The sequence below is a fragment of the Elgaria multicarinata genome, chromosome 14 (genome assembly GCF_023053635.1).
Source record: "Elgaria multicarinata webbii isolate HBS135686 ecotype San Diego chromosome 14, rElgMul1.1.pri, whole genome shotgun sequence".
NCBI classification, from domain to species: Eukaryota; Metazoa; Chordata; class Lepidosauria; order Squamata; family Anguidae; genus Elgaria; species Elgaria multicarinata.
Window position 1 is genome coordinate 10905376 of NC_086184.1, and position 21284 is coordinate 10926659.

General features: G+C 41.0%; 2 protein-coding genes across 4 annotated transcripts in view; both read right to left on the minus strand.

Moving 5' to 3' along the window:
* ADCY7 (adenylate cyclase 7) overlaps window positions 1-7804 on the minus strand; it is a 100342-nt gene extending 92538 nt beyond the window's left edge. For 2 of the 3 annotated variants that reach the window (XM_063141107.1, XM_063141106.1), the window contains exon 1: window positions 7726-7804. The gene's annotated coding sequence lies outside the window, so the exon portion shown is untranslated. The remainder of the gene's footprint in view (window positions 1-7725) is intronic. The other variant, XM_063141105.1, reaches the window with a different exon arrangement.
* Window positions 7805-13613: 5809 nt separating this feature from the next.
* The window catches only part of TENT4B (terminal nucleotidyltransferase 4B), a 45654-nt gene continuing 37983 nt past the window's right edge, over window positions 13614-21284 (minus strand). Inside the window, exons 12-14 of the mRNA XM_063141110.1 lie at window positions 19820-20007; window positions 18137-18304; window positions 13614-16674 (exon numbers count right to left, since the gene is read on the minus strand). Of these exons, the coding sequence (XP_062997180.1) occupies window positions 16495-16674; window positions 18137-18304; window positions 19820-20007 (536 nt within the window). The 3' untranslated portion in view covers window positions 13614-16494. The remainder of the gene's footprint in view (window positions 16675-18136; window positions 18305-19819; window positions 20008-21284) is intronic.

Below are 21284 nucleotides of genomic sequence, written 5' to 3' on the forward strand. Positions count from 1 at the left end.
GACTGACAGCAGCACTCCAGGGTTTCAGAGACAATTCTTTCCCAGCAGAGTTGGCCCAAGACATTTTGCTGCACGAGGCAAAGAACAAGATGGCGCCTTCTCCCATTCCATGTACAAAAGCCAACTGGAACATTTCTTCAACAATGACAACAGAACAGCATCCCCCACTGCACCTAAAGACAGCAGGTTAGCTTAGGGGGTGCAGGGTAGGAAGCTTGGCACTCAGCTCTCTCCTCCAACACCTTGCTGCCACATCCCAGCATCTGCCTGCCTGGGGCAACCACCTCACTCTGCCTAATGGTAGGGCCAGCCCTGTTTCCCAGCCCTACCTAGAGATTCCGGGGATTTAACCTGGGTCTTTAGAATGCAAATGTTTGCTCTACCACTGAGCTCCTGCCATTCCATTTATTCTACATGTTAGAAGAGATAACAGATTTAAAATAAGTATTTTTTTTTTAAAAAAAAAAGAAAGCTGACTTTTAACAAGACAGAGAACTGGTTAGCACAACACAACCACCAGTTATGGCTAATCGCCCCCGGTGGGTTGTCATGTTGTGTAAACCTAGAGCAGTTTTGCAGGGTGGCTTATTTTTCAAGAAAAAGTCACTCTGAGAACCAATGGCTTGTTTTAGGATTGTTGATACTCATGATGGTTTGTTGTGTTGTCCAAACCCCAAAAGGCGACTTCATCGTAGGTTATCAGGAACAGCTACAGAGTTGGCTGGCCAGAATAGAAAAAAAAGTAGGGACTGAAGAAATTAGGAGTTCTGCCGCAAAGGTGCCTGACCAGAGCTGGTGGTATGACTAAGGGGGAATGGAATAAATCACAACAAGTCTGATCGTCTGTTGGGTTAGCAAGCAAACAAACAAGCCATGGTGGCTTAGTGTGACATAAGAACCCTCTCTGTTATTCTACCTAGCTCAGAACTTTGCCACTGACTGGCAACAGCACTCTATGGTTTCAAACCAGGGTCTTTCCAAACATACCTGGAGATTCCAAGGATTGACTCTGAGACCTTCTGCATGTACAACATGTGCTCTTCCATTGAGCTAAACTCCAGGTTAACAGAAGTCCGTATAAAAATCATTAATAGCAAGTTCAAACCTTTTTATTCTCCCAGTATTTTAACAGCCTGTAAATTAATTTTAGCTTTGCTGTTTTAAATTTGTATTTTAAATTTGTATTTTTGCATTGCTGCTGTTTTTATCTTGGTTGTGCTTTTATATTGTATTTTATATTATGGTTTTATACTATTGTTTTGTTTTGAATTGTCTTAAATTTGTAAACTGCCCAGAGAGCTTCGGCTATTGGGCGGTATAGAAATGCAATCAATCAATCAATCAATCAAAGAAGCATTCCCCTCTTGAGAAAAAGCAAGGGTGGACTGCCTCCTCTAATATGATGTCTATTGTGAATGCATGCATTGCCTAGGTACAAAGTAGATGGGTATGTTGAAATTTATAGCACAGCAACAACTATGCCGTATTGTTGAACACATCGTCTACTTGCAAATACATGGTCATATATATTTTTTGTCAGTGTCTTGTTCCCAATAATCCAAAAACAGTCTTAGAAGGAGAACAGCCAGTCAGTAGAGCTCATAGACCTGAATAAACCTTGCAGAATAGGTCAGTCTTGATCAACCTTGTAAATCAACACTGTCTCCTAGAATTTGGACCTAGAACGAGGCGAACTTCAGAACAGAGAATTGGGTATGTAGAAAGGCTAGCTGTGCATTTGGGAACTATGGACATGCTGACAAGACATGTTGAATAGTGAGCGAGGCACTATAAGACAAAGCATGTGGGTGGGGCCACTATAAGGACGGACGAATCTCCTGATTTCAGTTTCTCTCAGTTCCTCATTTCCCCAGTCTTAACTTTGGTTTCCCCCAAACTTTGAGAACTTTTTTTTAAGTCTGTATGAAAATGCATAAGCCTGTTTGTGACCGTTTCCCCTAACACATGCATTTCCCTAATATAATGCATTTTATCATTATTTTTCCTAATATACATATTTGTGTATGCATTTTTTGGAATTGGATAACTCCACTGCAAAATTCAGAGAAGTGCAAATTTTGAAGTAATATGAGTTTTGGTTGACATAAGAACATAAGAAGTGTCCTGATGCTGGATCAGACCAGGGGTCCATCTAGTCCAGCACTCTGTTCACACAGGGGCCAACCAGCCATCGGCCAGGGATGAACAAGCAGGACATGGTACAACAGCACCCTCCCACCTATGTTCCCCAGCAACTGGTGCACACAGGCTTTCTGCCTCGGATACTGGAGGTAGCACACAACCATCATGGCTAGTAGGCATTGATGGCCTTTGCCTCCAGGAAATTATCCAACCCCCTTTTAAAGCCATCTAAATTGGTGGCCATCACTACATAGCGTTTCAAAAGAGCAAAACTCGACAACTTTGCATTAAAATGCAAACTGAATAATTTTTTCTCCCATCTCTAGGCCAGAAACTTTTCTTTTTCCTAAAGCTTTTAAAACTTGATTTTGTTCTGACTTTATACTGTTAGTTTTACCCTACCCAGTGCCTGTTTACCCTACCCTGTGCCTGTTTGCATTCTCTTCCCCTCCTTATTGTTTTACTATGATTTTATTAGATTGTAAGCCTATGCGGCAGGGTCTTGCTATTTACTGTTTTACTCTGTACAGCACCATGTACATTGATGGTGCTATATAAATAAATAAATAAATAAATAATAATAATAAGAAGAAGAAGAAGAAGAAGAAACAAAATATCCATTTAAAAAACAAACGAACCTATTTCCCAACATGCATATTTATGCAACTCTAATATAGCAATTAATTGAATAATCACCTAAGATTTATTTTATCAGTTGATAGCCTTACAAGGCAGTCCTACCAGGGAAGGAAAAACATCACATTTAGGCAGCTCTTGGAGACTTCTCTCCTTCAATAAAAAAGGCTTGTTTTAGCAATACAAAGTACACCCTCAGATATAAAAAGCTGGGAAACTGGCCCCATTAAGATACTGTTCTTATTTTTTAAAAAATGCACACACTTTGGTTCCAGTTCTTAATTCCATGCCTCCTTTTAACAAAAGCATTCTTTAAAAAAAACCCTTTCCCTTCTGTTGTTTTGAAACGCCCTTAATATGTGTATACTTACAAGATTGCAGAAACTGCTACACAAAAAGGAAATAGGTTTTTAAAAAAGGAAATGAGCAGTGCCATATTGAACAGATTATAGAACAGACTGGGTAACAGATGCAACACACCAAAATGTTGGCACCATTTCACTCCTGGAGAAACATATGTAAACAGAGAGCAAGAGGGCATATTAATTCTACACGTCATAATAAGTTTTTCAATGACTAATTGGGTTTCGCATGCGCACAAGAGCAGGCACACGCAAAAGAATACGAAATGACTACATGGGCAGGACGATTGCCCCTTCAGGGTGGTATGGAAATATTAATGATGGGTTGTTCTCCTGTTTACAGTTTCAAAGCCTTTTAGCTCAATATAGAAGAGTTCCCTGGGCATTATGGGCACCTGAGACAAGAAATACTAAAATACAAAGGTAACCACAGGATTTCCATGGATATAGCAGAGGAAACTGACTTACAGCATGCCAGACTATTCATTTATCTAGACCAGTATTATCTGCTCCAATTCGCTGGACGTCTTATTTATTTATTTATGTATTTATTACATTTTTATACCACCCAATAGCCGAAGCTCTCTGGGCTGTTCACAAAAATTAAAACCAAATACAAAATACAGTATAAAAAGCACAACCAGGATAAAACCACGCAGCAAAATTGTTATAAGATTAAAATACAGAGTTAAAACAGTAAAATTTAAATTTAAGTTAAAATTAAGTGTTAAAATATTGGGTGAATAAAAAGGTCTTCAGCTGGCGACGAAAGGAGTACAGTGTAGGCGCCAGGCGGACCTCTCTGGGGAGCTCATTCCACAACCGGGGTGCCACAGCAGAGAAGGCCCTCCTCCTGGTAGCCACCTGCCTCACTTCCTTTGGCAGGAGCTCACGGAGAAGGGCCCCTGTAGATGATCTTAAGGTCCAGGCAGGTACATATGGGAGGAGTCTTTCCTATCACCAGCTACTAGACCGTTCTAACTAGAGCTGGAACGTTCTGCATGCAAAGCAGTTGTCCTAAGCTACGGTCAAGGCCAACGGCAAGGGTAGGCATAGTTGAGTGCTTGTCAAGGGCCCACATCCCAGCAGGTGCCCACTGATAGGAGCCCTGGAATTGGTCCTCTTCTTCTCTGTTGCAACCTGCTTGTTCACCTGCCTCTTGCTGTAGCCCAGACAACTGTGGAGATGAGGAGGATAAGAAGAAGCCCCTGCCTGTTGCCCACTGGCTCCCCATCTGTCAAGCAAGCAAGCGGTAGCAATGCTGAGAAAGATGATGGGGACCACTGCTGGCAATGGTGGTGAGAAGGCAACCTCAGGGAGAAAGGGGAGGGTGTCTTTGGGGGTGTCTTGTCCCTCAAAAACCTGTAGCTGGCACTGGCTATGGTCTCTCCCCACCCTACTCCCTATCCCATAATTTTCAACTAAGAATCTCTTCTCCCTGGCATTTAACAGCATATGCTGAGTTTTTTAACTGACCCCAGAATAGTTGTTTTAAATGGATATTGTCTTGTTTTTGTTTGGATTTTATGTTTGTATGTTATCTTCTTGGCTCGCCGCTCTGACCATGTTACTCCACTTCTGAAATCTCTTCATTGGCTTCCAATTCACTCCAGAATCCAATATAAACTTCTCCTGTTGACCTACAAAGCTTTTCACTGTCTAGCTCCTTCCTATCTTTCCTCTCTCATCTCACACTATTGCCCCGCTCGTGCTCTTCGCTCCTCTGATGCCATGTTTCTCACCTGCCCAAGGGTCTCTACTTCCCTTGCTCGGCTTCATCCATTTTCTTCCGCTGCCCCTTACGCCTGGAACGCTCTTCCAGAACATTTGAGAACTACAAGTTCAATCGCAGCTTTTAAAGCTCAGCTAAAAACTTTTCTTTTTCCTAAAGCTTTTAAAACTTGACTTGTTCTGACTTTTATACTGCCTGTTTGGTGCATTCTCTTACCCTCCTTATTGCTTTATTATGATTTTATTAGAATGTAAGCCTATGCAGCAGGGTCTTGCTATTTATTGTTTTACTCTGTACAGCACTATGTACATTAATGGTGCTATATAAATAAATAATAATAATAATAATAAATGTTTTTTATGGTTTTAAATTTTTTATATTTGTTTTTAATGTTCATGTTTTTAACTTTTGTAAACTGCCCAGAGAGCTTCGGCTATGGGGCGGTATATAAATTTAATAATAATAATAATAATAATAATAATGCCTGAATTTGCTTTTTGCTTTTCTTTTTGCCTCCTCCCTCCCAATCCCCTTTCCTTTTGTGTCATGTTTTTTTAGATTGTAAGCCTGTGGGCAGGGACTGTCTGAAGAAATATTTTTGTAAGCTGCCTTGAGAGCCTTTTTGGCTAAAGGGTGGGATAAAAGTACAATAAATAAATAAATAAATAAATGATTTACCTAATTAAACCAGCACTTAGCACTAGAAGCTATTTTGATTTGCGCATGTGACACAATATTGAAGGGTAAGTATAGGGTGTGCAGAGTTCATGTCCCTCCCATAACTACAGGCAGTTTCTGCACCACCTGAGATTAAGGTTCAGGGCTTTTTGCATGAGTTTCAGCCAGGCATCACTCTTTCTCTCTCTCTCTCTCTTTTAGTTAATGCTTGTCCTAAACATAAAACAGAGATAAATCTTGCCTTTAGGACAGGGGAAGATAACCTTTGTCCCATCCGAAGGAGGATTGAGCATCCTCTGTGGGCTCCCACTCCCGGAGCACTGCCCCCTGGCCTAGAAGCATTGGGGGTGGGGGGAGAACCCCCCATGTTTTCTCCAATCTGTTTAAGCTGCATTCCTATGCATAATTACATGGGCGTAAGTCTCATGGAACACAAGTGCGACTTCTGAGCAGACAAATACAAGTTTGCACTGTTAGAGAGGAACTCCAGAAGAGGTCATGTTTACTCAGTGGTAAAGGAAAGGCACACTGCGCATGCTCAGAGGTGCTTCTCTTTTTATTAGTACTGCAATCTTTGATCAATTTGTTTAAAAGAACTTTTTTAAAAAGTCAGTTAAAAAAAGACTTAGGCAACACATTATTCAAAGTATTATTTGCAATATGAGTATTTATAGAGAGAGAGACGATGTCACATATCAGAAAAAGCATCCCGCCTTCATTTTTACACAGGAGCGAATGCCATAAAGTGCCTGAGGAGGCGTCTGCTCCGACATACAAATGCACCACCCCAGTACCAACTAAGTATTACTCTTTTTTCTTTTAAACTCTTGTTCTGATCCTTTGGAATGGTGTTTCCCCTCTCCCCATTTTTAACCAAAATGAGCTTTTAAATCAACCAACAATATACTGTAAAATAAAAATCGGGAGACAGCCTTAATGACATTCTAGGATTCAAAATCTGGGTTTGGTAACAAATTTCAGGGCTGAGCACTGCACTGAACTGGCCATTATTATTATTATTATTATTAACAACACCAACAGTGTCATTTTGGCACAAACACACACAAACTTACAACAAATATAAAAGTTTCAAAACAAGCCCAGCTTTCCCGTTCACCTTCAGCCCTCCCCAAAAGCCATCTTCCCCACCCCTAATAAGCTCACGCATCTTTCTTCCCTGTCAAGGGGAACATCAAAGGGGGAATGATTAATTTCTAAAAAATATTGTGGGTCAAAACTCTCCCCACTTTACCCTAGATCAACCTTCCCCAAGCTGGCAGCCTCTGGATGTTTTTGACTTCACGTCCCATTAGCCCCAGTCGGCACAGCCAATGGTCGGAAATGCTGGGAGTTGTAGTCCAAAACATCTGGATGGCACCATATTGAAGAAAGGTGGTCCAGGTGTTCGGGAGGAGAACTAGGATTACTCAAGAGTGATCCTAACATGCATTTTAACATGCAGCCTTGGATTTCTGATTTTTGCTTCTTTTTAAATTTTGTTTTAACTGTTTTACTCTGTTTTTATTTTCATTTTACCTTGTACACCGCTCCGAAATTTGTCAATGGGGAGCGGTATATAAATATTCTAAATAAATAAATAAATAAATAAATAAGAGTGCAATTTCGAACAAGCCATAATCAGAAGAAAGCCTCCAGTGAACCCTGTATAGGATTGCAGTCTGAGCGCGGACTGGAGGGGGCTGCACTCCCCACATCCTCAGAGGCGCTCTTGTTGTTGTTGTTGATGATGATGTTTATGTACTCTGAGCCTCCGCCACCCCGACTCCCCAGAAAGGAAACCTTGCCCGCGCGCCTCAACCACGCTCCTTTCCTACCCCTTTCGAGGCGACGAAACCCCAAGTAACCAAAACCTCTCGCGTTCCTCCTCCTCCGGCGCCCCAACACCCCCACCCCACTCACAAAAAATGGGGCGCGCCACCATTCCTCCCCCAACCCCACAAAACACGCGCGCGCCACCATCACGGCGGCGGGGCGAGAGAGGCTCGAGCGCAAGGCGGCGAGGGCGCAGCGCGCAGTTTTGTAAGGACCGAGGAGGGCGCGCGGAAAGCCTGCCCCGCTTTTCTTGCTTTGCCACCCCACCCCGGCCACTTCAGCGAAGCGTCTGAGGCACCGGCCGCTTCCCAACGCGCACGGAGCAAGCCGCTCGAGACTCACCTCCGCCGGTCTTTGCGAGCGCGTCTCCTCCGTCTCCTCGCTTTAGGTCTGCGCGCGTGAGAGAGAGAGAGAGAGAGAGAAAGCCCTGGCGAAGAACGGTGAGTCAAAAGCGGAAAGGCGGGCGCGCTGCCTACTCGGCCGGGGAGCGCCGGCCCTGCCCTCTAGCGGCGCTGCCTCCGCCCGGGGAGCGGCCCCGGCTTTGCGCCGGGCGCAGCCGGAGGAAACACCGCGCAGACGGAGAGAGCGGTGAGGGGAAACGCGCGCTCCGCGTGGCAGCTCGGTGGGAACCGAAGCAGGTGCGTCAAGGGCGGGGCCTCGAGGAACCTCCGTCTCTCGTGGCGCGTGCACAGAGGGGAGGGGGAGGGTATGCCTCGCCCCCTCCTGCCCCACACACTCAGGCAAGCGCCCCCACGGAGCTGCCGCAGAATGAAGGGGTGGAAGGGCCTGGCTGATCGATCCATTAGCTATGTGTTTATTTATAGCATTTTCACCCCTCTCTTTTAGGGTACATACCTATGCATGCTCAGGGGGGAGGGGGGGGGAGTCCTACAACTCCCAGCGTTCCCCAGCAATCCTATGTATGTTTAGACTGGGGAAGGGTGGGGGGGGAATCCTACAATTAACAGCATTCCCCAGTAGTCCTGTGCAGGTATAGACAGAAAATAAGGTCTTATAACTCCCAGCACTTCCCAGTAATCCTGTACAGGTTCAGCAGGGGGGGAAAGTCGTACAACTCCCAGCATTCCTGTGCAAGTTTAGACAGAAAAAAAGCCCCACAACTCCCAGCATTCCCCAGTAATCATATGCATATCGTGAAAAACAACAACCACCAGCTAGGGAATGCTGGGAGTTGTAGGACTTTTCTGCCTAAAGATGCATAGGATTGCAGCCTTCCAAAGATTAATAACTGGACAGCATGGCCAGTAGTCTGCGTCTAGTCCAAAACATCTGAAGGGCACCGCATAGAGCTCCGGCTATTGGGTGGTATAGAAATGTAATTAATAAATAAATAGGGGAAAGCCACCCTAAGTGGTTAAAATGATTCCTTCAAGCCTGCAAAACATATAAAATGATTACTTCTTTCATCCCAGGCCTGACACATCCTTTTGTGACCACGTTTCATTTCCTCTGAAAGTACATCCAATTAGAAATACCTGGCTACTGCCTGTGTCAACCTGTCCAGGACTTTCCCTTTCCTGCAAACACCCCCTATAAACTGGGATCTACTTAACAAAAGCTCCTTTATCGACTGACCTTTACAATCCAATTGAGCTCTCCTGTTCTGTAGCCGGTGCCCATTCCCATGCCCATAAAAACATAGCCAATCTGATCGACTTCATTATAAAAACAAAAACAAAAGGAGCAAAGATAGAGCCCAGCAATCCAGGGAGCCTGGTCATATTTTTCTCTCAGGCCATAGCTAGACCTAAGGTTTATCCCTGGATTGTCCAGGGGTCAAACCTGTTCATCTAGGTGACACACAGGGGATCCAGTGCTCAGGCAGGGGCGAAGCCTGGATGATCCCAGGATAAACCTTAGGTCTAGCTGTGGCCTCAGTCTCACAAGTTAGAACTCCAGGTGTGGTGGGAGGCAAGAATGGTTTATGGAGCACACTGGTACCAGTCAGTTGGGGCCCTTTCTACACCTAAGGGTTATCCCAGGAAAATGGAGGGATTGTCCCTGCCTGCTCCCAGGGTCTTGTGTGGCATTTGGATGCACAGGAATGATCTCGGGATATAGGGCTGGTGTAGACATGCCCTGGGTTGCAGGCTACTAGGGGTTATTTATTTATTTAAAATATTTCTTGGTCGCCTTTCAGGGCAAAGCCCTCACAAGGTGGCTTACAATAAAATACATAAAATATTTAAAGCAATAAAATATTAAAAATATTAAAAGCAATAAAACAGCAATTAAAATAATAAAACCAGCAGGCACAACAATAGCAGCAGCAATAATAATAATACGCATCATGCGAAGGCCGTGGTAAAATAAAATGTTTTTAAGACCTTCTTGAAAGTTTGCAAGGAAGAGATACATCAGATTCTATGGACTGACTTCTGGATTTCATTCACCCAAGCATAAATACAGAGTATTCACAGACTGTTCTTCAAACAAAGACACCAGCTATCCTTTAGTCCTGCTGCTCCTGCCTGGATTTATCTTTGACAGAGGAGAGGGGTGGTATTAGTGTCTACAGATAGGACTTCAGACCAAAGGTCCATCTAGTCCACCACCCTGCTTTCCACAAGGGCTAAACAGTTACTTCCAAGAAATCCACAAGCAGTTCTGTGAAGGGTGGTTAGGCACACCTAATGCAGGAATGGGAACCTGTAGCTCTTCAAAAGTTGAACAACAATCCCATCATCCCTGACCATTGCCCATGCTGGCCGGGGCTGATATGCATGGGAGTCAATGAACATCTAGAGGGTCACAAGACCACCAACCTAGTTCTAATGATCCTGGAGAATTCGGAAGACTTTAAAAAACAATAATTCCCAGGATTCTTTGGGTGAAGCAATGACAGAATGGCATAAAAACAGTATCAGGCTTGTAATATATTTATATAGTTACGTTTAGTGTCCATGGAGGACATGCATGCATGGGTAAATGAGAAGCATACAAGCACAGGTGGAACTACCTAGAATTATACGTTCTTATCTTCATGCTGTATTTTACTGTTGCCATCGCCAGTTCTGCAGCAGTTTTCTGGTGCAATTACCCCCATAAAGACACAAACCATTTCATACAAAGCTCATTTAGCTCGGTGAAACTGAAAGGACCATTTATTAAGCACAAAGTATCTCTGGTTCACTAAGTAAGAAAAACACCTGTCAACAAGGGAAAAGAAACTCAGGAAGTTAAAAAAAACCTCTTCAAAAGCTTGTATATGTGTGCACACATGCAAGAACCATGAATTAGGTGGATTAAAAGAGTTACAAAGTGAAGGAAATGGTTTAAAATTAGAACAGAATGACTGCATTTACCACTTTCAAAAGTCTTAAAACCACCAGAGAGAAGTTTCCATACCAGGGTCTATCAGTGTGTTTAATCTTTAGTTGATATAATTGGTGAAGTCTGTTTTAATCAATGTGGTTAAATATTAATCACTTAGTGGGGTTGAATGTTAAGGGCACATGGATTCCCCCCAAGCTATTTTGGTTTTGGTGTATCAGGGTGCTGCTCTCATTAGAGCAGATGAGAGCAGGAAGTAAATCTCCCATGGGCTTCATAAAATGGCTGGCAGAAACTTCCATTCTGGGGCTATAAGACATTTTGCATTCCCCCTCTAGTTTTGCTAGTCATGAAGGAGCAAGAAGCTATGCAAGGCACTTAAGCACCACCCCAAGACATCTTTAGTTATTGCCACCCAGTACACACTTTCAACCATATACTAGGTTGGATCCAAGATCTGCCTTCCCTGAAAGGAAGGGTTCTACTTGTGCAAGGCCCTTACACCTGATTTTTTGGGATCTCCCTCCTCTACATATACCACAACTTCACCCCATTCAGCAAGGTCTCTTCACTCTAACATTTTTAGGGGACTGGAAGGGCTGCTGCGGGAAGGGGAGGGAAGTCCTCTTCCGTCAGCACAGTTAATACAATGTGAATCTGGATCCAACCCACTGATATTAATAAGAACTAGGAAATGTCCTCTTTAAAATAAAAAGAAAGAAAAAGCTCAGACTCGTGAGAAAGCAGAATCCTTCACCCACTATTTGATGCTGTGCTCCTATAAAATCATGCCATATACACAGCTCTGGGGTTCATACATTTGTACAGGAGGGCAGATTCTGTGGGTTGGGTGCTTTACCATCAGTCAATTTCAGAATCCAACCATAGTTGCTTCTGTCTTCTCCCTCTGAAGAGAACCTTCCAAATGAGCAATTAATTGCCTGTTCAGTTACTGTAGCCATCAGGAGATACTCTCTTGATGGATAAGATATTAGAACTCCGGTCCGTGATGACTTGGAATAGGAGCTTTAGTATCACAGCACCCACCCTCTGGAATTCCCTACCAGTGCATACTAGAAAGGCATTCAGCCTTCTTGGTTTTCAATGCCTACTGAAAACTTGTATGATCCGAAAGGCTTTCCAAGAATGGTGATCTTGTTTTTTCCCTTGAACATAAAAAGAGCCGTGCTGGATCAGACCAATCCATATCAGCTAGTATTTTGTTTTCACAGTGGCCAAAATGCTTTTGGAAAGCCCACAACTTGGACATGAGTGCAACACCACCCATTCGCTTGTGTCTTCCTGTCCTCCTTGTCTTTTCTTTTATTCAGTATTTTATTACGGATTTATTTATATAAAATTAATGTTAGGCTACTTTTAAGGATAGAAGCTTCTCAAAGCAGGGTACACAATAGAAATACATAGATATGCCAAAAATAATAGTAGTAAAACATAGTATTACATTATTATAGTTTTAATACTGTATTTGTATATTGCTTAGAAATTTCTTTTAATGTAAGCAATTCATAAATATTGGCAAATAAATACACTGCCAGAATCCATAACATTTTGCAAACCAGCAGAAAGGCTGCTACTCCAGATTGGTGTTTTTACCGTCAGCAAACTCGTGAATCCATGGAAGAGTTTGGAACCTCACCTCATCTGGAGCTCCATCTGCAGGAAGGGCTTAGAACTTCATCTATAACTACGATGGACTAGAAAAGATAACCATAAACAATACTATGTAGCCCTGTTGCAATTGTTTTGTTTGAATGGATTTTAATTGCAAGCTCTTTCGGAAGCCAACATTGGCTGAAAAGCAGGATATAAATATAATTCATAATAAGTACTTGCATCAGAAAACCAATATATGGGGTGGTTACAAAACAAAACAAGCAAACTGATGTGGCCATTACACTTGTTTTTATAACAAAAGTATTCTTTTTTGGGGGGGTCCTATTGACAGAGCAGTTTGCTGTAACACACACACACACACACATACACACACGCACGTACATCCTAGGAGGAGGGACAGTTATCTCTTTTACCAGAAAGACAACACCCTTGAGACACATGCTTTGAGAAACGGCTGTTTCAACAAGTACTGCATAAAGCAGTGGTTCAAGTCTCTATGACAGTTTGGAAGTATAGATTTACATCTCAATTTGTTGAGAAAGGTTACCATACTTTGTACCCTTCAGTGCCTTCTCAGGATGTCAGCTATTAAACTCTCAATTAAACAATGAACTTAAGCGTGGTGTTTCAGACGATGCCAAACAGTGGCCCCATTCAGAAGACACCTTAAACCATGGCTTTAACCACGGTGGTTAAGCCAGAAAGCTGGGCTGTGTGCAGAAGACACCTTAAACCACGGCTTTAGCCATAGTGAATAAAGCAAAAAGCCTTATTCACTGTGGTTAAAGCCATGGTTTAAGGTGTCTTCTGAACACGGCCTGGCTTTCTGGCTTAACCACTGTGGTTAAAGCCATGGTTTAAGGTGTCTTCTGAACGGGCCCTATGTAGTGCAGGAAAGAGTGTAGGAACTGAGTGGGAAATATAATACGTTGTATCACAGCCAGCCAACTTGAAGGCATGGACACTGCGGTACTTCAGTATTTCTGGAAACATGCAAGCTGGCTGGCCTCCCTTGTAATAAGAGTTAGGTATATATGCCTGCCTCTCTTACACTGTGCTGTTGCCTGCTCCCCATCTGGTATTTCAAGGCAGAACTCAAACCCACTGCCTCACAAAAGCAGCTTTGAATTACCACTTGTGCATTTGTCCCGAGGGTTGGCTGTCATTCATCTTCATACCCTTGGGATTTATTTATGTCACACACACCCCTTACTATTATTTGGAGTTTGTTAGCCAAATAAAGATGGGGAAGAAATCATATGCCTTTAAAAAAAAATAGATATCATGAATAATAAACATAGTTGTGTTGAAACATTTATTTTTTATATATATATTTCACAAAATTTTCACAAAAAAAGTATTGAAACTCAAAAAAGGAATTAGACTTAAGTTGAATACAGAGATGAAATGTACAAGATAAATGAGCAGGCAAAACATAAGAGGTTTGAAAGTGTTTTTTTTTTTTTTTACTTCAGGTTGAAAAAAATGAACAGTTCAACTGTTCAGTTTAAATAAAGATTTGCTAGATATACAGTATTTTATGAATACAATGCTGGTTATTTGAGGCAAAGTAAATACCTCAATTTTTCCTTCATGCTTTTTCTTCGTTGTCTTCTTTTGTTAGAAAGATACTGTTTACAAAATGAAACTTGAGCAGTCCAGGAAAAGCTATTTTTCCATTAAAATTTATGAAAACCATAAATTGAGGCAAACCTAAGATTCCCAAATGGAATCAAGATTATCTTCCCGCTACCACCACATTAAAATAATCAGATACTTATTGGAACACCAACCTCTGCATCCTCACAGAACATTTGTTTCCAACAATGAGGGTGATTTTAAAAAAAATCAAATAAAAAACTTCAGTGTGGTTAAGTAATACAGATCGGTGTATTACACATTTGTAACAGCGTTTGATAACAGCAGCTAGTAATACTGGATTAATATAATTTAGAATTTGTTCCCAAAGCAGTGAAGGTAGGCCTATACAGTTATAAAACGTATTTTAACTCAAAATAAATACTCTGATAATGCATAATGTGACGCCTTGTACTAAATTCTAGTTAACAAAAATCTGGTTGATAAAAAAATGATCGGAACAAAATGTCTATCTAAAATTTCACTCATTGTCGAGTTAACATTCTCTTTATTTTAAGCTTAGTGTTCTTGAGTATTATGGTGGCAAAGTTTTGTTTTTTTCCTCCCTTTTTTGGGGGGGAAGTCAAAATGCTTTACCATCTAGAACAGGGGTGGGCAGAAAGTAGATTTCCAGAAGTCTCAAACATCTAGAGATCTACCTTCTGTCCATACTTAATCTAGACCGTGTTTTTTATTAGTTTTCATTCATGACAGTTTTTGGTCGTGTTGCATTATTTTACTTTAAAAGCTTTTGCACTTGATCAGCGCTTATTAAAGGTCAAGTTGGTCTGTAATTTATAAAAGAAACATCTAATAGCAAATATTCCTCAAAAAAGGATCATCATCATTCTTCAGATTGGATACACTGAACAGTCATACATACTGAACGAACACTCACTCACTCACTCACTCACTCACATTCCTGTTCAAAGAAAAAATGTTACAGTAAATGTCACTTTACATTCTATCAATTAAAGTGCTCCAAATCCTTTTTTTTCTCTTTTCTTTTTTGCAAGCAATGCAAGTGACTACAACTCTACACATTCCATTTTGCATTCATAGCATAAACTTCTCATCAGTCTTAAAATCCACAGCACCGCTGAGCTAGGAAATGTTCAAACATTTTAAGAGGCTGTGTGGGAGGGAAAATTCAATGAAGAAATACTTGGATATGAAAGTTTTCAGCTCTTTATAGACAGCAATACAAATTTATTTCCATTATTGAAGACCATTTAATTATTTAAGGGTGGATTAAAAATATCTAAAAGGGAATGAAATAACACTAAGGTAATTTTTGTTCAACTGCCTTAATAGTTCCATTTCGCCTTAAGTTTTGTTTGTTTTTTTAAGAAGAAAAAAGATACAAATTTGCAAAAGAAGGGTGGAAAAAAAGGGAAGAGGTAGGGATGAAGGCACCAAAATTAAAAAAAAAAGGCATAGGATTCTGAGGAAGTCCCAAAATACAAACATCACCAACAAATTCGTGTTGTTGTTTCTTATCAATGCAGCTGAGTATTCCCCTTTCCCCCAGTAAAGTAGCTTGGTTTCCTATGTAAGAAAATAAAGGAAGGAAGGAAAAAAGAAAGATTTCTGATGGAAATTAACCTGGAATACCCCATTGCCTGAGATGATGGCACTTTAGAAACAAGGTGAAAAGTTCATTTTTCCTCGCAAGAGAGGAATACAAGATCAGAGTTGACACAGGATGTATTTGTACACTTTATAAACAAGTCCGTACCCCAGCGTCTATCTTTTTCCTTCTTCAGAGAAGCAATTTGTGCAGATGCATAAATGTGCTATTAAATTATTTCAATGCTAAAAGGAAAACCACAATTCTGAGCCATGTTAATCACTACATTTCTCTGATGTTCAGCTGACAATTCAGTTGTTTTTTTTAAAAAATAATAATAATTAAACTACTCCTGAGGGAAAAGGAAAAGAAAAAAATGTTTCTACAATTTAAACGGTAATGTTATGTAAAAAGTATTAACAAATCCACTATTACAAATGTCAATTTTCCTATATGGTCATCTATAGATACACAATAAAATGGTAAATATATGCAAAAATAATTTTAAAATTATCATGCACGAATTTACTCCTTTGAACTTTGGGTTTCCCTCAAAATACATTTTTTTTCACTTTTTATTCACTTTTTATCCTTTTTTTATTTTAGTTTATTACCAACCCCTTAAACACACTGAGTACTACCCCCTACAGGTCAGCACAGAAGCTGATGGGAGATATTTATTTTACATTCAAGCTTTTATATCCTAAACAACCCTGTTGTAGCATATGACTTATCGGATGAGTGGCTTCCTCTTCTTCCTCCCTCCCCCCCCCTTTTTTTTTTTTTTTTTTTTGCAGTTATCAGTCTTCATGATCTGTTCCGTGGCGGGCTGGAAAAAACTAAAACGCGTTGCTAATCAACGTTTCAACAGTCTTGAGACTCCAGAGACGGTCTGGGGAATCAGTGTCCAAACTTACTCTTGTAGCATGAGATCATTGCACACAGAAGAACAGTCAAATTGTCAGATAGGAAAACTATCTACAAAGGTCTGAAAGGACCACGTCCCTCTTGTATTTCCTCCTTTTGCCGTGGAAAAACTGGTGCGTTTTGCTGCCTTGGTGCTGTTTGTTGATCACCGAGGTACCATGGCTTGAATTTCCTGGACCTTGGAAGCCTTTGTTGGAAGAAGTGCGGAAGAGCCTTGTGGATCCGTGCTGCAAGAAAGGAAGAGTACGAAGCCGGTGTGAACACCCGCTAAAATTCAATTACGCTATAACCACTTGGACCATAGTCACATGAGCGACTGCAAGCGGCAAACGGTGCTTCCACAAAAGGGGTGAAGTCACAGAAGGACCAGGAAAGGTATTTTTTTTATCAATATTGGGTTGTATCCAATGTCAGTCCTACTTCGAGCAGACTCACTGAGACCTTAGCTAGACCTAAAGTTTATCCTGGGATCGTCCCAGGTTCATCCCTGTTCATATAAATGAGACACAGGATATCCCGGGAGCAGCCCGGGACGACCCCGGGATAAACCTTAGGTCTAGCTAAGGCCTGAAATGTATGGGATGTAAGTTAAACTGACATTGGACAGAACACATTGAATATAACCCTTTAAATCTTTTTCTTAAAAAAAAAAACTGCTCTAAAGAGCTTTTAAAAATACTGTGATTACTTCTATCAAGTCAAAAGGGGGGGGGGATAAAACAGGAGGGGAGAAGCAAAACTGATAAATGACTCTGACCGGAAATTGGGAAAGGTAGAAGTTTTTTCATCCATTTTTAAATAACTTGCACAGAACATGTTTTCATTTGCATTTTGTTTTTAAAAAATGTAAGTGAAAAAGCAGAAAGTTTGATTAAAACACACACACACAGCCAAAATGACTCCCACCATAAAGATAATAACGAGGATGTGCTGAAGAGTATAGGTGGGTGATGATACGTTCACCTAATCAATACTTAATTGCACACATCAAACCCGTGTGTCAAAAGAAAGAAGAATATTGCTAAAGTGATCTACACTTGTGGCGATTGAGGGACTGCTGTTACATTTTAAAAAAAAGGATTATCTATGGACTGGTGGGGAAAAGACTGAAGGAAGAAAGGAGGCCAACCATTTGATGATGCCATATAGGTGCCTCTTTAAAAACGAGTGGACTATAGAGCTATTTTGCAGTAAACACCACCCCTGGAAGTACTCCAGGCTGCAAAACTTTGAACACCTGTACATTTCTTTATGATTCCTAAAGGCCCTTTGTCCATATCATTATCTTCTCAATGACTCTATAGAGGCCTTCAAGAGGCAGCTGGACAACCATCTGTCAGGGATGCTTTAGGGTGGATTCTTGCATTAAGCAGGGGGTTGGACTCTATGGCCTTGTAGGCCCCTTCCAACTCTGCTATTCTATGATTCGATGACTCACAAATCCTTCCCTATTGTTGGAGGATTTTTAGTAGCAGAAAACAACCCTCCTTATTAGCATTAATACTTGATCCAGGGAGTGGGGGAAGACCCATATTCCCTTAAGGTGAAATATGCTAGTTTGTGGTTTTTTTCCCCAAGACTGCAAAATCTCTGAATCCCTTTTGAGGGGATGGATGAAGGTTACATGCAGACTTAAGACACTGGGGGAGGAAGGGATCCAATATGATTGAGGCCAATTGCCCCACCAACCTGGGGTTTGTTTGCAACACTGGCTGTATTCACTGTTTGGCCGCTTGGTATTTTCCCACTCAACTGCGTGGATCCCAGTGATGATATGTCCTGAGTTGCCATTCTGTTTGCTGTAGTTTGGCGGCAGCCCAGCTGTTTAGAGGTTTTGCATGGTGTTCCATCAGACTCCTGTCAGGAAACAGGCATCAATAGGAACATATTTTGTAGTTAAGGGGGAAAAACAGGAGAGAAAAGCCTGTTTTCAGAGGGTCAGCACCTTCAAAACTACCACCAAATGAGTGAGAGAAGACTGCTCTCAAAAATAAAATGATAATAAGGGCCCCATATATGCTCCCTTCTCCTGTGACTTATAAGAACCATGTTTAGTCTGGGAATGTTCCTAAATATGATTTTATGCCCATATTCTTCACAAGAATGAGCTTTAAAAAGTGTTGCAGTGGCTGCAAATGTCCCCCCTGCTCTCCAAGTTATTTTGGAGTCATCATCCTAACTTCAATACAAGTCTTTTGAGGCAGGCAGCTGCAGAAATTATCATTTTTCTAGCACTTCTACCCCTAAGCTCTCACGGTACCTTTGCATGAGTCAAAAGTCGCCTCATTCCTTGCAAGAGACAACAGTATTTGTCAGACTTGCAAAAAAAATGTTGACATTTTAACAAAAACAAAAAATGGCAAGCGAGAACGGCACATGAAATTGGACTGCCCAGTCAGAGCTCTCCCCTAGCCTTCTCATTTCTTCAGAAATGGATCATCTTGAACAGAGGTATCGAACCTCAGGAAGGTGTGTCCAAATCTGGCAGGTCTGAGGTCCCAATCTGACCTTCTGGGGCCCCCCAGAGAAACCACCCCTTTCCTCCAATAGTTTACTAGTTTCTTAGGTTCAACACCCCTGATCTACAAAATGTAAAATCGTTTTATCTTTTATGGAACCTCTAATAAAATAAAAGCAATTATGTGTAAAAAAAAAGGGGGGGGGGTGAACTGTCTTCTTCCCTCTCATATTCCAGCTTTACTAAAGCAGGCTTGCACAACTTGTGACCCACCAAGGTGAACACAGCCCATCAGCCGTGTATAATGGACCACCAGGTGCTTCACCACCCATTGTGTTTTGTAGTCCCAGACAATAAAAACTAGAATATCATTTAGTCCCTGTCGGAACCCCTTAAAGGGCTAGACGGGTGCATTTTAGTGTAACGACATAGCCAGTCAATTGTGCCCATTTCATTAAAGCACCAAATTTACACCGTCTGTGAACTAATTCATAATGATCATATTCAGGTCTTGGGACATGTGAGTGTGTATGGGCAACCAACTGAGCATGGCAGAGAATGCACAGTGACTCATAAGAACCATGCACTTCTTCATGAAAGAAAATTTATACCGTTTGTGAACTAATGCACAGCAATCGTTTTCGGATATTAGGATGTATGTGCATGTGCAGCACATGCTCAATATTACATGTGCAATACCAGAAAATGACCACTATGTATTAATCCACAAATGGTGCACATTTGGTGCTTTTATGAAAAATGATATAGCCAGTGAAGATATATAAATGACTGGTATAATGTGGTCCATCCTCATAACTGCAGACAACCGCCTGAAATTTCTGGACCGCCTTCAGTAACATCTAAGAGTGCATTACGCTAATACAACCTGAAGATGACCAGAACATGATACTTACTACGTCACTGGAGCTGGAAAGTGTAGAAGAAGATGATGACAAAGGACCTGATGAAGAATTTGACGAGTGTTTGCTTGGCGTCTCTGAGGTTTTACTTCTAGGTTTCCCTAGTGATTCATTCTCTTCAGAAATATTATTGTTGCATTTGTCTAGCTGTTGTTTATCTACTATCAAGGCCACCCCATTACCTGGAAGAAAAGATAATTGGGTACAGAATAAGCACTCTTTCACAACAACAAAGTCGCTCACAGGGATAGATGGCTTTGCATTCTGTTGAGATGAACACACACCATGCAAAAACACCTCTCAACTGGTTCATGGTTTGTAAACGAAATCAACTTCCATTTTTTCCATATACTGTTTAACAGAAATGGATCTAGTACAAAAAAGAATATGCAATTTCAGTTTAGTTCAGAGTACACAGTTAAACTATGGAATTTACTATCGCAAGATGAAGATGTAGCTATGGCCACTGATTTGGATGGCTTTAAAAAGGGATAAGGCATATTCATGGAGGATAAGTGTATCAATGGCTACTAGTTCTGATGGCTATATATGCAGTATCAGAGGCTGTACATGTACATATACTAGTTGCTGGGTAACAAGAGTGGGACATTTTAACAGAAAAAATGGACTGTACTGTTTATTCTATTGGTTGTTCACTGCTCCAAAATCCTTGGATGGGGAGCAGTACATAAATAAATATTGCATTCCAAAAATACAGTTTATCACAAAAGTATCAGGGTACATTGGACCCACAATGTTAACAGAAGAGAAAGCCAAACTGAAACAAAAAAAAATGCCTAGAAAATAATGGATTTGGTGTAATGTACCACAATAAATCTAATATTCTTTCACAAAAGAACGTTACAAGTAATCAGCATTGCAAATTTGCACTATGAGAATGTTAACTCCTGGGTCAACATAAATGTAACATTGAGCAGAATTAATTACCTAGGATAACATTTACTCCTGTGGTCCAACAGACCCACACAGTCCTTTGCTGTGTGTGTGCACTTTTGCATGTACACACGCATAAACAAACATACAGGGATATACAGATGATGATGGTATGACTTTGCAAAATCCACAAACAAACTGCCCCAAAGCTCTTGAAGTGGTATAACCACATAAATGAAATTTATAATATATGCAAAATGCTGAAGTTTCCTCTAACTCATTTGTTCTGTTCCCATTAACTTAAGCATTTCATTATTTCCTTCCCCGTTAATTTCAATAGGGATAAATTAGATACCTAATAGCTTAGTAAGTTAAACACACACACTAAAAAAGGTCAACATAATGGAAAAGCTAAATGAAACATAGTTGTCTTAAATAGTGGAAGCAACACATTTTTTGTTGTTGGTGACTGTATACTGATGTGAGCTTTTGGAATTGTGGTATAAAGTGTTTTAAGAAAACAGAATGAACATACTAAGGTCTCCAAACCCAGCCCCAATAAATT